Genomic DNA, 16,547 nt, shown 5'->3' on the forward strand with positions numbered 1-16,547 from the left:
AATAAAATTATGCTCATTAGACGCGATTTTCAATGAAATGAACGAAGGACACTATTTTTGCCAGATTCCATCGTTTCATGCAAAACCGAAAATTGCGTCTTTGTATGGCAAAGTTTATTTTTATATATTTTATATATAAAGTTATATATGGTGTAAAAAGACATTAAAAATATAAAAAAAATTAAACTTTTGTTGAATATTTTATCTTTACACACATTTTATACATTGGTTAAAGGTACAACACTCCCTGGTCAGAGATACAACATGGGTGTTGTACCTTTAACCAAAATTCAATTTTTTTCTGTTGTAAAAAAATGTACAAAACAATTTAAATCTATAAAAAATATATGTTACTGTCAACACTTCAAATAATATTTTAGAATTTTTTTAAATTTTTAGACATCAAAATACAACTTGCACAAGAAAAAATGTCAAAATTGGTCAAAGATACACCACCTTCCCCTATTATATACTATATCAATTATGTTTGTGCAGTATAATTTGATCACGCGAATATCGAAGATAGACATTATCTGTTCAAACAAATAATGTATTTAAGACAAAGATATACATTGTTTCAAATTCAAATAATCGCACTTATTGATTCAAACATTGGTTTGTTTGATTCCAAATAACAAATTTATTTGGAAATAAAATTTATTAAATCCAAAGAAATCTTTTTCTCTATGTAAGTAGATAGTTAGTAACCAATTTTTTATATTACGCACTAATTATTTAATAAAAATTGTTTTAATAAAAATGTAAACAGTTGATCAATCACTTCTTTGGAAGAGGATTTAAGAAAATTTAATGTTAAAATTTTCAATTAAAAGATTAAAGTTTATCCATGTTTAGGAAATAAAATTATTAATAAATAAAAGAAATTGTAAAATAATAAAATAGACGGATCTTTTTATTATCGTTCTCTATCATCGATGATTCATGATGTGAATTTTGTTCGAGACAACAGATCAGAGACATTGTTCACGCTAGGACAAGAAGTCGAGCAATCTTGGGCGTACATCGAGATGCATTTAGGGAATGGAAGAACGTTCATGAAAGCGTTCGCGATATAAAAGAACTTTGAGTGCATTGGAAATTTATAAAAGGAAGAGAAGTTCCTTTCCCGCTTCCTGAATTGTCCTACCCTGCGGTGAATTTATTACTTTCGCATGGTATCGTTATCTTGACTTCGGTAAATATTTCCGAATTATTATTTTAATAAGTGTATGATCTCATTGTGTCGCGTAAATCGCAATGTGCATTCGCGTGATAGATCGATTTGATACTGGTTTAGACGACACTGACGAAATGTCATATCAAAGTAACGTATGCCTCCCTTTTCCCCCCAAACTTTTAACAGATCGTAAATCAGACGATGTTGCATCGTGCATGCTAGTTTTCTGATACGAATTGAAAAACGATATAGTTACCGATTAATGCATCATCACTCACGCGAATTCATGAATTATTCTTCGAGCAAATCGAAATATTGATCTATTCTTCTGAATTTTGTGCATTTTTGTCTACAGAACGTAACAAATAATTCGATAGCGATTAGTATTTAGAAAGATATTTAGTCACGCTTCATGTAATATATAATTAAGATAGTTTAATCAATCAACACAATCAATGTTATCAAGATATTAACATATTATTATCTGGTATTTAGTGATAATATAAATTGATAATTATTTATTATTACCGCTAACATATACTGGATGCATAAGGATTTTTATTGGTTGTATATTTAAGTAAATTGTCAAAGAAGCAGTGTCATTGCATTTGTCGCCATTTTCTTCGCATTGCAAATTAAAGATATTAAAATATATATATCAGATTTCATTAGATCATCAGTTAATACATCTACTTGTTGTACCTCGTTGTCGATTGCAAGTTAGTAATCAATCATAATGGATGGTTTCGTAACATTAGAACCGTCATGCACTTGTATTTGGAGAAGCACGTTAATTTACAGTTTGAACGATCCGAGCAGGTTTTAAGCGTGTCATATCGATCAGAGTGGTATTAAATTTTCTGGCTTCTCTTTCTGCATTCGGCGAACGTTATAGGGAAACGAGAAGCTCGTTATCGCGGTTAGACGATAACATTGTATGATTTCGATGCGAGAGATCCTTATAGTTTAATTAGGTTAGCTGAAACTTTAACATGGGAGTAGTCTGTCAACACTCAACAGTAATCGATAGTTGTAAATAATTGGATTTTGACTCAGCTATATATTAGCCAAGGGTATTTGAAAAATTATTATAGTAATGAAGCATGTAATTCTTTTACTGTCAATCTTGATTACTCAGATCTTTATTTAAAAAGCAGGACAGGAAAGTAAGAGAGAGAAAAGAAAAGAGAAAAAGATATCGATGATTTAATCATTGAAAAAAGAAACGATCTGAATTATCTTTATAAATTATTTTTACATATAATATAAACTCCTGGACTGTCGGTTATTGAGATTTATATCGTTGTGTATTTAATTATACACAAAAAGTTAATATTTGCAAATTAAAAAAATGTATTCCATTGTATAATGAATATAGATTATTTCTTTTTTTGCTATTTTTCATTTAACTTTCAAAGTTTTTAAAATTAAATTAAAATAAAATGTTACTGAATTTTATTTTTACAAATAAAACTAAATGAAAAGCTACTGAGTTAACATTACAAGTCATGTTTTAGATTCAATGATTTTCTGAGAGTTCAATGGTTTTCTCAATTAAACAAAAGAAAAAAATTAAATATAAAAAATATGTATAGTCTATCTAGTTATTTAAAAAAATTTACATACTCTTTTTAAGAAGTTTATTAATATCAGCACTTAAGTGTATTGATTCAATGGTGACACGGTTTGAAGAACCAAACGATCGCTCAATAAAGTATTAGAAGTCAGTCCAGGAGCTTGCACACTCACGGGGATTATAAATCGAGACTCGATAATGATGCGTAATAGATGGTTTCCCCGCTTTCGAGCGGCCGAGTCTGCAAAAGTCGAGGAACATGGCATAGCGATTATTCATGCTTACCACCTTTCTGGACGTTTCGCGAATTAAGTCCTTCGACGTGCCGTGAATCTCGAAGCTGCCCGAGCAGCTCACATCACGCTAAGATTACGGTGCCATTTGATCTTGAAAAATAGCAGGTCAAGAAAAGTCTTAAGATGGAAATAAAAGTTTTATTTCCACTTTTTGATTATCTCGAATGAGATCGTAGTGAGAGCGCGATAACAAATAGAATGTTCTCGTTATGTGCATATCTTGTTTGTAAACGTAAAAAATATAAATGAGAAGTAAGTAAAATGTGTAATTTAAAACGTGATGTTGATAAAACATGTAAAAATTTCAAATGCGTAATAATTTACGTAATTAAAATTTGTATTTATATACGCACGCGCATATTTACTCTGGAATGCATAAAATTAAAAATTTTAAAAACCTTATAAATATAAACCATAAATATAAACGTTCAGTTTGAGATACTTTAGAAATATAATAAAAAAGATATAAAGTACCTCTCTCGTATGTTTATTTTCTTCTCTATGAATTTCAATGAGATACCTATATAAACCGATGTGATTTATTGATTTTGTCAAAAGAGTAAGTAAACTGGATTTACTTTGCTATGAAAATTGACAACGCGGATCATGCTTTTAATGTTAGCCTGACGGACAGGCGCAAGTATTTAATTTATTATAAAATATTTAACATTTTATTACAGCGTTATCTACACTGCGGCAGGTGGGATATCGTTGACTGTGTCGTCCAATTAAAACCGCGCTTAAAAGTTTCTCATCGATCTAGCATTTCGGGCTACGTCGGGCTATGCGATCGAGGGTCTATCGATCCATTAATCCTGCCAGCTTCTAGTCCAGGATAACGTCGGATTTCCGTGGTGGCACGGCGAATGGAAAGTTTCTTCGCCGGTATATTTTGCGCAGAGCGTCTGCCTTTGATGCGGCAGGGTGCGCGTCGCGTAATTCATGAATAAATAAGAAACAACTTTTGAAACAAGCTGACTGAAAGGCGCACGGAGGATGACGACGACGACGACGACGATGGCGATGACGATGTAGTAAAGGTAAAAGAATCCCGGAAATCCAGCGACTCCTGTTGCCGCCTTGCTTCCTATGTGACCCGCAGATTCTTCTTATTTTCCAACTTTTTTCTACCGGAGTGCACCCACTCTGACCTTTCCGCCTGGTACCACCCCTCATCTCTTGGCTAGACTCTCTCGTTCATGATTCCCCGAGAGAAGTTTCATATATAATGCAAACATCGTTCTCTTTGGCACGATACCTTTTTATTTCTATTTATTCATTCATCTATTCCCCATTGTTTCATTTCGCATTGCATCACTTATATCAGTTGCAATACTGCATCCAAATTTTCTTGTGGTATTGCGCCAATTCGTTATACAAATTTATTACGTTTATTATTACGTTTACTTTAAAGTAATTGTAATAATATCTTAAAGTAATTGTAATTATTTTAAAGTAATTGTAATAATTACATTTATATATTACTCCAAAATAAGAAATTCTTATGCGATATGTACATATATGCATGGCGGGATTAGAAAGGTAAACCGCATAATGGCGGAGGATCCGTCATATGATCTGAGATCTCGACCAATCAGAAATTGAGCTTATTTGCAGCGTGAACGAGTCATGTGCATCTCTGCAAATTAGCTCAAAACTTGATTGGCTGACAGATTCCCCCACTACTTTCAACCTACTGTGCATCCATCACCTTGGTTCACCTTTCTAATTCCACCATGCATATATGTATGTATATATTTACAATAAAAATATGTTCTTACGCAAAAAAATTAAAGTTTAAAATTCAATCTCATCAAAATGAAAAAAAAGCTAGAAATCTTCAATTTTGTTTGAAATTTAGATTTAGAATCTAAAGTCTTCTCTTTAATATGCGCTTTTTATTAAAAATTTTTATTACGTTGAAATACGATCTTGCTTGTTAAATTATCACAATTTAAAATGATTAATAGTACGTTTCTTTTTACGAGGAACGATACTACTAATATTGATAATATTTCAGTTAAAAATTATTGTTAGAAATTTTTAATTTTGAGACCACGCAATATTGATAAACTTTTCATAATTATAAACTTAAATGATTTTTCTAAAATAGCTTATTGTGACAGGCTCAAAATATTGTTTTCTATAAACATGCTGACAATATTCATATGATTATCCATCGGCTTAAACCAATATCTTTTTATTCTTAGACATTCTCAAATATCTCGGAAACCGCTAACCTAACACGAAATCTCGTTATTCCAATAAAGTCGCATTACTCGAGTCGTGCTCATCTTTTTCCAAGGAAATCAATTTCCGCGAATAGGACGAGGGACGCTAGCTACATTTAAATCCTTATCCGCATTTGTTAGCAAACTCGACCGTAACTTTCTCCGATATAACCTCGGTCGCCGATTCAAGTATATAATTCACTTCGAAATGTTCCTCGTATATTTATTATCTCGTTTTCCTCGTCGATAAGATGCGAGATTTCTCTTATTTTTTGTCTAAGCCGCGGTCTTTATATCAATTTCTCGTAGCGTAAAATTAAAAATGGTACTGCACGCGCCGATATCATTTTTCCATTTAGTGTTGCATTTGTTATTAATTTCGTTCTTGCCTTGCACTTTCTTTTCCTTTCTGAACCACGAGGAAATATTTCGCGGTTGTAGCGTGTACGCGCGCGTCCGCTAAATCATTTAAGCATTTTAATGGAAAAAGTACCGGTCAGCCGTTTTTCCAAGCACGTCCATAATTCACTGGAGCGATCAGAAATTTATATTTCATTGCGGAACGGATCTAACTCTTCCACCATAACGCTTTTGCAATTGTGGAATAGAAACACCTTGTAATTGAATCATATTTTTTTGAAGCCTATAGAGAGCATATGTATCTGAAAGATTTTTAAAATGATGATTTTGATGAGACAATTAATTCTTAATTTCAATAACATAATCAATTAAGATATTTACTGTTTCATATAATTAATAAAGTATATTTTATAAAGCCTTTTTATAAAGATAGAAGTAAAATTTTGGATCTAATTTCTACTTTAACAAATTATTTTTCAGTCAGGCTATTATAAATGAAATGTGAGAAGCTATGCGATAATACGTGGAATTAAATTTTACGATAATGTATCCTCGTGAGAAAACATAATCTTGTAAACAACTGTATTTTACAAAATACTGAACACCCATATGTAGATTATTAAATTATCTCGTTTAATGATAAATAAATAAATAAATATATTAAATGCCTGCGTTTTATGTGTGTTTTACGTAAATATTTCAATTACAACAAACATATGTTTTGAAGAAGACAAAAATGGATAACGTAGCTAAAAGAAACATATATATAACATATTTCAATAATTAATCCATTAAGATGTCAATTAATAACAATAACGTTATTAAAAATACATCTTTAATTAAGAAAGTAGGTATCCAGAAGTTCAATAAAGGAATTATTTAATTAAATTTATTTTTTATTTTTTCACTAATATCAGAGATATGAGTGGTCATGCAAATTTATAAATATTTAATATTTTAAAAATGAGCATTCCATTAAATTAAGAGTATATTAAGATATAAGCTTCACATATAGCAAGATGCACGAGAACGGAAAGAGAAACTGGGTTATAGCTCTAAGTTTAAAAGTAGCACCGGCACACAATGATACCGTTTCTCATTATATACGTACATCTGTTTATTCTTTCCATTTACAGGCGGATGGAAATAATGTTGTGACTTTTTCACGAGGATGGCAGAGATGGACATTTCCGTTCGGGAATAATAAATTATTTAGATTACTGCAGCCATTAATATGCTGGAAAACTTGGCTGGCCTCAACGTTATACATAACGTTGCACATGTAATATTTACGTTTCCGGTTTCATCAAAGTTTTATGTCACACGTGCTGATAGTTGCATACCTTTCGTATGTTTATTTAACGCTTAAATTACACCTAGAGATAATACTGAAATAATTATAGATATAGAATAAAAAAATATTTAATCGTTTTACATGAGAGATAAAAGTGATCATAATGAAACATTATATATCATTCCGTAAGTTTTCCTCATTTTTTCAACGCTCCGAGAGCGTAGCAGTGCTTATAATAACTTTTCAATCAGCTCCCTGATCGTCATGAATGGTAATGGAGAGTTCGTTCAAGCGAAGCAGCGCGCTTATAAGGCGCTGTGAAAACTTTTACTGCGCCTGAGTTCGTTACAGGATGCTTATGGATACTTTGCAAGAAGCAACGAGAATCTTTTAATCCTTTTCCACCTGTTTCCATCCACGCGTCGCGTTCGCACGCCCGAATCTTTTTAGTCGATTAACGTAATTACATTAAACATGCAAATCCAAACGATTGAAACTTTCGACAGTAGCTTCTCGGGCTGACAATCAATTTCCTACACTCTTTTGTCGCCAGCAAGACTTTTTATATAGATATAAAATAATCGAAAAGATAGGAAAGAAAAACGACGCCAGTCAGCACTTCGGTCCGAAATATTCTTATATATTATGTATAAGTGAAAAAGATAACGATCTCGTAAGAAGAAAGTAATCATAATTATTAAAATCAAAAGAGCAAATTTTATTTTCAACGTAGATATTTCTATTTATACAAAAATGAATAAAAAATTCATTTGAATTATTATTTAATAAGAAACATCCACTAAAAGTTTGCTTAAAGTCTCGTTCCAATTTTAGAGGATGTTTTTTATTAAATGATTCAAATTGATCGTTAATAAATTGATTGTGATGAAACGAATGTAAATGAAAAATTGTAAACAAAGATAAATTAGAGATCCTCGAATAAGAGATTGGACAGCATACGGTTGGTCCGCCATATTTTTTCAGGAGATGCTTAAGATAGAATTAATTGTGTAAGATTAATTGTGTAAGAATGAGATATTCACGCGCCTCTATTTATTCTCGTTCTATCTTATATAAGCAGGTCTTGAAAAATATGGCGAACCAATCATAAATTGTCTAAACGGTGTCCAACCTCTTACTTGAGAATCTATAAGTCAAACTATCTTTCACAATCGTTTTTCTTTATACTTTAGTGTTTTCTGCCCACAACATTATCTCATATTTTCTTCCTTCTTTTCAATTATCTTCATTTTTTAATTTTTACTAATTGACTATTGATAAAGATTATATGCGTAACCATAGTCGCTACGTTTGATAAAAAATTTAAACAAAATTTTGTGCATATATCAGTTCTATTTCTAAATCGCACAGTATATTCAAAACGGAAATGTACCGGCAGAACAGCCGACTGCGAATATAACAACATATAATTTCCGGCGACCCAATTCGCCGAAAATGTAAGAGGATTATGAAAACGGCGCGTTCCCGAGAATCTGAATGATTATTCGTATTCGTGCTGGCGAACCCAAATAAATTACTTGCGGTTCTAGTTGGAACGCTGCGCTATGCCGCGCCGAACGATCGGATGCTGGGTTGGATTGTGTTGTAAGTAGGATTTGTGAGTTATTACAGTATTACGAATCCACGTCACGGATTCGCCAGTAACTTAGGCTCTGAAGACGTCATCTCCGTTTAGACGCCAGCGATGTAATTAGAAAAATAAATCATATGGGATTGCAGATATTAAATGGCGTTGGCATTGATGCGATTTGTAGTAGTTTTATTGTATAATGGGACTAAAATAATTCTCGAAATGTTGTGTAAGTTTCCTTTGTGCACATTTTTATCGACATTTTAAAATTATTTCAATTATGTTGCACAAACAATATAAGAATTTCTACGCTATTGTTATTTTTATAGATAAGATAGAAGGGGGATAAGAATAAATACCTTAAAATTACATGTAAGTTTAAACTTTCACTTAGGAATAGTTTTGCAGAATTATAGGTAGTTCGTTGGAACATATTTTATGAAGTACTCCGTGGTATAGTTTCCATGGATTACTACTTTAACGTTTTGAATCGCGCGAAAGAACACTTTGATGTCAGCGCTGCTTGTGCGGAGCAACATACACGGTGACACTAAGAATTTCGAAGTTTCTCAATCTACAGTTTGCCCTTATAGTTGTTCTAGGCTAAAGTTCCTGTAAATACCATATATAATCACCCAGCATCTTGGTTCTCTTCGCTTATGCGGGAGAGATCAAAGATCGATTTACTCAAACAACGATAAACTTTAGTAATTTGTAAACAAATGTGGTTCAATTTAATTGTGTATCTTTTTGGAGCTCAGTCAATTTTGGAGTATTATTTAAAAATATAGTAGCAAAAACTAAAAGCAAACCTCCGCATCGAAAACATTGAGTATAGTCTTGATATATCAGATATCTCTCTAGATCTTGCTTTCATTGCTCTTCTTGAATGTATTTGTGACAAAGTTAACTTCAGTGAGCTGAAAATAATCCTTCCTGATTCTTAACGATGTTCTTCAGTTATAGATGTATGATGCACCTCGTGTCTCTTTTATAGCACATTCGGAGCGTACAATATCTTCTTCTATTACGTATCTCACGTAAAACTGCCCAATCCCCTCGGTGGCGGTAATACCAGGACGAGTAAAATGCAATACATATGCTAACGATATCGCTGCGCGCCCGTTGGCGATTTATGGACGAGCGATACAAGATGTTCCGCTTGAACCGGCGTGGATACCATCGAAGTGTGTCTCGTTGGTCGGCGGCGCGAGTATGGTCGCTCGGATGGAAAACGGGGATTTCGATCAACGAGGGAATACATAATTAGACGGCTGGCACCGTGCGAATCGAGCCCTCATTCGGTTGTATTCTCGATGATCCAGGCATATCGTGATTTTCTCTTGTCGGCCAGGCCATCAAGAACTTTTATATTTACATATATTTACATTGTTCATATTTCGCATATATAACTCTTTATTATAAAAAAAGGAATGATTATCGTTTGTTTTATTAAGAGAGATTTTTGTATTAATTTCCCTGTCATTTTCACAAATTATTTTGTTCGTCTGTTTTTGAGATCTCCAATAATATTGAAAATTCTAACTAACATTGAAAATTATTAAAAATGTTATATATGTGAAAGAATATATTATATTATATGTGTGAAAGAATATATTATATTATAATATATCGATTATGCAAATTATTACTGTGTGTACTGATTGCATACTCTACAATATACATGTTATAAATTTTATATTTGTTCGTTATTAAAATGTTCGTTAATAATTAAATACAGAATTAGATCTATAGATAATGAATCACACACATAACGAGCAATAGTGACATTAAAAACGTTATTAATTGATATCACAAAATAAAAATCTTTTGATCATTTGCTCTGATGTGCATTTATTGGAATAATATTAATATAAATTCCTTATATGTATATATATATATAGAGAAAGAGAGAGAGAGAGAGAGAGAGAGAGAGAGAGAGCGAGAGCGATGAAAATTTTTTAAAATCCAAATATTACACTGTTAAATTTATAGTGTCAAATTTAACCTAACGTGAGTCGCCACTGCTCCTACTAAATATATAATTATTTTTTACCAAAACGATAGTTAAATTTGACTCTATATCGTATCAATTTGACACTATATAGTATCAAATTGACTGTATAGTGTCAAATATAACCATTGTTTTAGTATAAAATAACGATATGATTGAGTAGGAACAGTGGCGATTAAGTTAAATTTGACACTATAGATTTAATAGTTACTTTTAAAAAACGTTTTTCAGATAGAAATTATTTCATATTGCTCGTATTATGAAATTTTTAATCTCGATCTTAGTGAAATGCTTCTTTTAATATCAGATGTAAAAATTACTGTTAATAAAGGCGATTTAAATATACAAATAATTCAATAATAATATTGTATTATATACCGACTAACATGCGCAGCTATTTTCTATTTGTATTTTGCTCAATTACCGCGTGTTCATATACAGTAACATAATATGTATACGATAATATGCACGTATATGCATTTATATCGTGCCCAATATCAAATCTCGTATTATATTTTTGTTTAATTAATCGATTACATTTCTCCTATATGTTCTATGGTAATTAACTAATTAACCGAACTATATAACCTAACATTTCAAATTTATATTCATCAAAAATATCGTTCACATGTTTCTTCAATAACGCAAACTTGTTTTTGACACACTGCGATATATTATAATAAAACCATTTTATATCAATTGTAAACGGATTTCATAGAATCCATCAAGAATCGAAATCCCGTTAATTCAATTGCTGTAGTATTCATTACATTTGTTACACAATTGTATAACAAATTTCTATATGAAAACAATTGTTATGTCGAATGAAAATTTTGACGAGTTTGGTTTTATGTAACTACATAATTATACATCAATGTATGCTAAATATATTATATATTCTGTATCAAAATTAATTATAGAAAATATAAATTAAGATTAAAATTATTTATATTGGAAGTGACATAACTAATTTAATTTGAACATTTTCAATTTCACTTTAATGAGAATCTGACTACATTACGGTCTGACATTGCGTCTCTTCCAACAACTTCTTCGTACTTAAACTTACCACTTCTAAACTATTTAAATGTTGATTTAATTAAAGGCATAGTTTTAAATTAGAATTGTATAATCTAAATCTTATCTAACCTAATTTGATTATAAAAAGATAAATAATTTTTTTCCGATAAAAAACATAAATGTTTTTCATGTCTAATGGAACGTGTTAAAGATGTACAATTTATTTATAATCCGTGTGTATTAAATTTATGCCTAAAATAATTTATTTGAAACTCTCGTAGAAAGATAAATCCGAATCTAAAATTTTCGGAATATGAAAAAACATAACATCGTTATAAAATTTTCTAACTATTTTAGGGAGGTAAACATGTTATTTCACTTATGGTTAACGAGAAGCTTTTAAAATTCCACTACATAAGCAAATAGCATTGCATTGCACAACGATATACGTATTTTGACGTGAATACATATTGTTTGTGTTTTTCAACGGCTTGAAATATTTTCTATATTTTATGTTGACAAGTAAATTACTTTTGAAAAAACATAAATGGAAACTGTATTTCACTTGATGTCAAAGAACCGTAATTCTTACTCGTGTGTTTAAAGCTTGAGTTTCATTTAATTCTACACCGAAATTACTTCTATAAAATTGCAACTTCATTACATTTAAAAAGAAGAGAGATGTACACATGTAAACTATTTATATCTACTAATTTCACTTTTATGTAAACGTTCACAGAATGTTGTATAATCGTGCTCCGTTGAATGTTGTTGCAGCGTTAGCCGCAACTCCGACTCCAATTTGCATTGCTAATATAAATATCAAGCTTGAAATACAAGGAAGGCTCGCAGATTTCAGCATTTACTGAAGTCTGAGAGCAGTTGCTGATTATGTTCTTAATTGACGGTTTCTTACCAGCGCATCTTCCATTTTTATATTATTCTTGTATTCACCGAATCATTGGAAATATGAGACTTCGCTCCAATTTTAATTTTGAATATTTCCAATTAAAATAAGATTGTAATTACAGTAAAAGTAAATTTGCCAAGATGATGTTTACAACGCGAAACCAGATACTTGCAAGTTTAATTCACATCGCTTGAAATTTTAAAACAGGATTTTTTTTTGTCACACGAGATGTGCAATTTATCTTGGAGGATGTTTAGTCGACACCTGTCTCGAACTTTTCGAAATTTCTCGCGCCAACTGGAGCTTAAAGTGAAGTACGTCGTGAGTGTCTCTCGTGCGATTTTTTTTTCAACCTGTGCTCGAAACTATCAAGGAGAAAATCTTCGGCAAGTACCGACGTGTTAGCCGTGCAAATAAAATTTACCACCCAAGTTTGCGACCGAACTTGCCTAGTATGGCGACGAGTTCCCGAGTTTATCATGGTATGCATCTTTTAATAGGCTCGAATAGTGGTTCAGCATCTCGGAGACGACATAGTTAGGAACCTCTCTGAATTTTCGAATAATTTGTTATCATCTTTCAGATAGTTTAATATAAATATTAATTAAATCTTGTTACATTCAAAAAAATAGGTTTTAACTTTTAATTTCCAAGTTTACCTAATACGTATTATTATATAAATTAAATTAAATATAATTTTTTTAAATCTTGTACACTTATTAAATGTACATTTTATTTATTCTTATCCTGCATGGATGTAAATACGAAGAAAATATTTGGATGTTTTGTAGAATTTAAAAGATAAGATAAAAATTTATTTGTAATATCAAAGATCTTATTGTGCATATAATTTAAATTAGGAGAGATAATTATTTTAGCAGATAGTTAAGATGATACAAAATGATCGATTAAGTCATTTCGAAGTACCGCAGTCCAGGATACTTCCCAATTTGACTCAGCTAAGTTTACAGAAGTTATGCCACGCTACGCTCCAACTACCATGGATGAAAATTCGCCTAGAGGTATTATGGCGTTGGTGTTACGGGGTCGACGGCAACGGAGAACTAACCCACTGTAATTCCCCAGATGACTTTAATCTGTTGTCACTTGAATCATCTCTTACTATACGTTTTATCGCATTCGACTGCGTTTTATTTGACATTAAATTATCCCATAAAGGCAGTTACAGACTGATACTTATGTTAGATTAAGACTTAAATTCTTAATATAAGTTTCTAAGCAAATGGCTACAAAATCTTTTAAATAAATAAAAGTTCTTTAACAAGTATATTTTTTACAAAGATATATTTCACATAAAATAAAGTTGGGAGCAGTTTCTATACATATTTTTTTTCGCTTCGCAAATGGTCTGTAACATGCAAACTGAAATTGAGTAACATGTAGCAAGTACATATCAAAGCATGTCGGCACCCATACTATATATAATGTACACTTCAAGAGAAATAATTTACTACTGAATTGCTTTCAGTTAATCAATTACAGAGATTAGTTAGCATGAAATAATTGGTGCTGTTTCGAAGAGGTGAAAAGCTATATTAGGTATCCCATATGCTCGTTCAATGGAAATCATGAATATAACTTCCAATAATTCTCTCTGTATATCCTGAAAATTTTTCATGTTCCTTTTGATATTAAATTATATATATATAATAGAGAAAATAATTATATTAATTCATTTCACATTTCTCTTTTTAAATAAAATAAAAATTAATTAATGTGCATCTAGCTCATTTATTCTTTTCTTAATTCATTAAAAAACAGACAACTTTATATTTATATATTATATAATATATTTAAATGTATTTTTCGTTTATAATTATATTTTTTATTTATAAATAAAATATATTTTTTGTTTATAAAAACTGTTTATGAATATTAAATTAAAAGTAATTTAAATAATTCAACTATTTAGTAACTGCCACATAAAGGCGATAATTAAAATAAAAATGATCATATAATGCACTTTGGAAAAAATCATTTATTAATCATTTTATAAAACGTTTATATGTCATTTTAAATACTAGTAAAAACCACTATTTTAAAGTATTGTTTACAAGTAAATAGTTAAAGTAGATAATTGTTAGATATTGTTCGGTTTAAATATATTAAAAAATTTTATATCTGCAACATAAGCAACATAATTTTATATCTGCACTATAAGCAACATAAATGAAACTTCTTATGTGTTATAATTTGTAATGTTATTATTAATATAATTTGATAAAATTAGTTTAGATTTGCGTAATTTTGATAATAGCTTTTTTGCAAGTTTTGAAACATTTGGCGAAAGTAAATACGAAATTTGAATCCTGACTCAAATCATTCTAACTGTAATACAATTCACAGTATTTTTTTACGTAATACTGACTGATTCGCGTCACGATTTCTAACATTCGATTTAGATATCAATGCTTTTGTAGAGTCGAGCTCCTTAAATCGCATTTGTTTTGGATTATCTAAGTCGCATAAAAGTATTACGATGAAAGAGGAGCTCGAAAAACAAAGACCCTCTAACCACTGAAGTTTATAAAAAAAGCTTTATAATCACATGCTCACCCTCATGGTCGAAGCCTCACATGGTCCCACCGACGCTGAAAAACACCTTCAGCCTACAGTGGATCCGCGTCTGTCACCCATCCGCCATACTCCGCTGTTCTTCGGATAAACAACCGATGGGCGTCACTTGCTTCACACGATGTAATTCTCACACCCTCGACCTCGACCTTCAATCCTCGATACCACAATCTCTTACACAAATTCTTACATGTCCGAATTCCGCGCTTAAAAGTTATACCTGTTTTCCAACCAAGTCCGCGCACCACGGAAATTTTCACTTTCAATATAATTGTTGCAAATAATATAATGAGAAAGTCAAACAAGTCAATCGAATGATTTCACTGTTAATGTAATGAGTACGACTGCAAAAGCTTACAATAATTGGACACTCTGTACAAGGAAGATTGCGGACGGTTAATAAGAATTTTAACGTAGTCTTTTCAGAACTTCGCGGAGCTTGTCCCTTATCGTAATATTTTCATGAGTAGATGAAGATTGCAGCAGAAGATGTAGTCTATTAAAAGCTCAGACGCGAACTCAAGAGATTAGTAGAAACGTGGTTGTGAAAGCTCTTTCGCGCAGTATCGAACCAACCGAACGAGCAGCCCGGGTTGATGCGAGGTCGTGGCCCGGCAGCCGGCGACTGGCTGCTGCTAGTAAGCTCGCAAGCTCGAGCCAGTCGGCCTGGCTAGGCGCAAGCTCCCTACTACGCGGCCTCGAAACACCCAAGCGAACACACCGCCACATCGCCCAACCCTCCGAGAGAGAGGGTTTCTTCTGGCGACTCGTGTCGTCGAGGAAAACGCTGCCTGATATTTGGCAGCTTGCGGAGCCTTAAAGTTGCGCAGGGTGCATTCGATTTCTGTCGTTTGCGTGAAATTGATGCACGACGTACACAAATGGGCTTCTTTGAAACCGATCTCATAGAAATAGATTTCAATACTGCAGATGTAAATTTTTATGTTTATTCTTTCTCACAGCGATCGATATGATCAATAATAATTGATATAAAATGTATATTCTATTTATACCAAAAATTAAATTTATTAAAATTATAACGATCCTAATTTATAATACATTATAAGGCTTCGATTTTCAGCAAATCATATAAAGAGATTTTTTTCTTTTATGACATTAAAAATGAGAAACTCAGAAAAAACAAATAATTTTTTCTAAATTCTTTCTGTGATGTGTTCTTATGGAGTAAATTACCGTCCCATGAAATGCCGATTTTGCGCGGATGTGAATCGAGTTTAATCCGTCGCGAATCGGCGTTAATCGTGAAAGCTGATATCGATATTAATGGCAGTGCGGATATAATGCTACATTCGTCGGTGTTTCAATGATTAATCGATAATGAATTATCGCGCCACTTCCGGCTGCAAGCGTATTAGTCGATTTTATGCACCATTTCTTTTAATAACGCTGAATGGAAGTGAATTATTTTGATCTATATATAATAATATCTTACGTGAATATTTAATAACTTTGCATAAGAGAA

At 31.6% G+C, this 16,547-nt stretch overlaps 1 protein-coding gene across 1 annotated transcript in view; it reads right to left on the bottom strand.

Annotated features, from left to right (window-relative positions):
* Positions 1-15,674, bottom strand: part of LOC108725661 (dipeptidase 1) — a 109,643-nt gene extending 93,969 nt beyond the window's left edge. The window contains 1 exon segment of the mRNA XM_018452845.1: positions 15,047-15,674. Within this exon segment, the coding sequence (XP_018308347.1) occupies positions 15,047-15,052 (6 nt within the window). The 5' untranslated portion in view covers positions 15,053-15,674.
* Positions 15,675-16,547: the final 873 nt, after the last annotated feature.

The sequence above is a fragment of the Mycetomoellerius zeteki genome, unplaced genomic scaffold, assembly GCF_001594055.1.
Source record: "Mycetomoellerius zeteki isolate Tzet28-1 unplaced genomic scaffold, Tzet1.0 scaffold35, whole genome shotgun sequence".
Classification (NCBI taxonomy): domain Eukaryota; kingdom Metazoa; phylum Arthropoda; class Insecta; order Hymenoptera; family Formicidae; genus Mycetomoellerius; species Mycetomoellerius zeteki.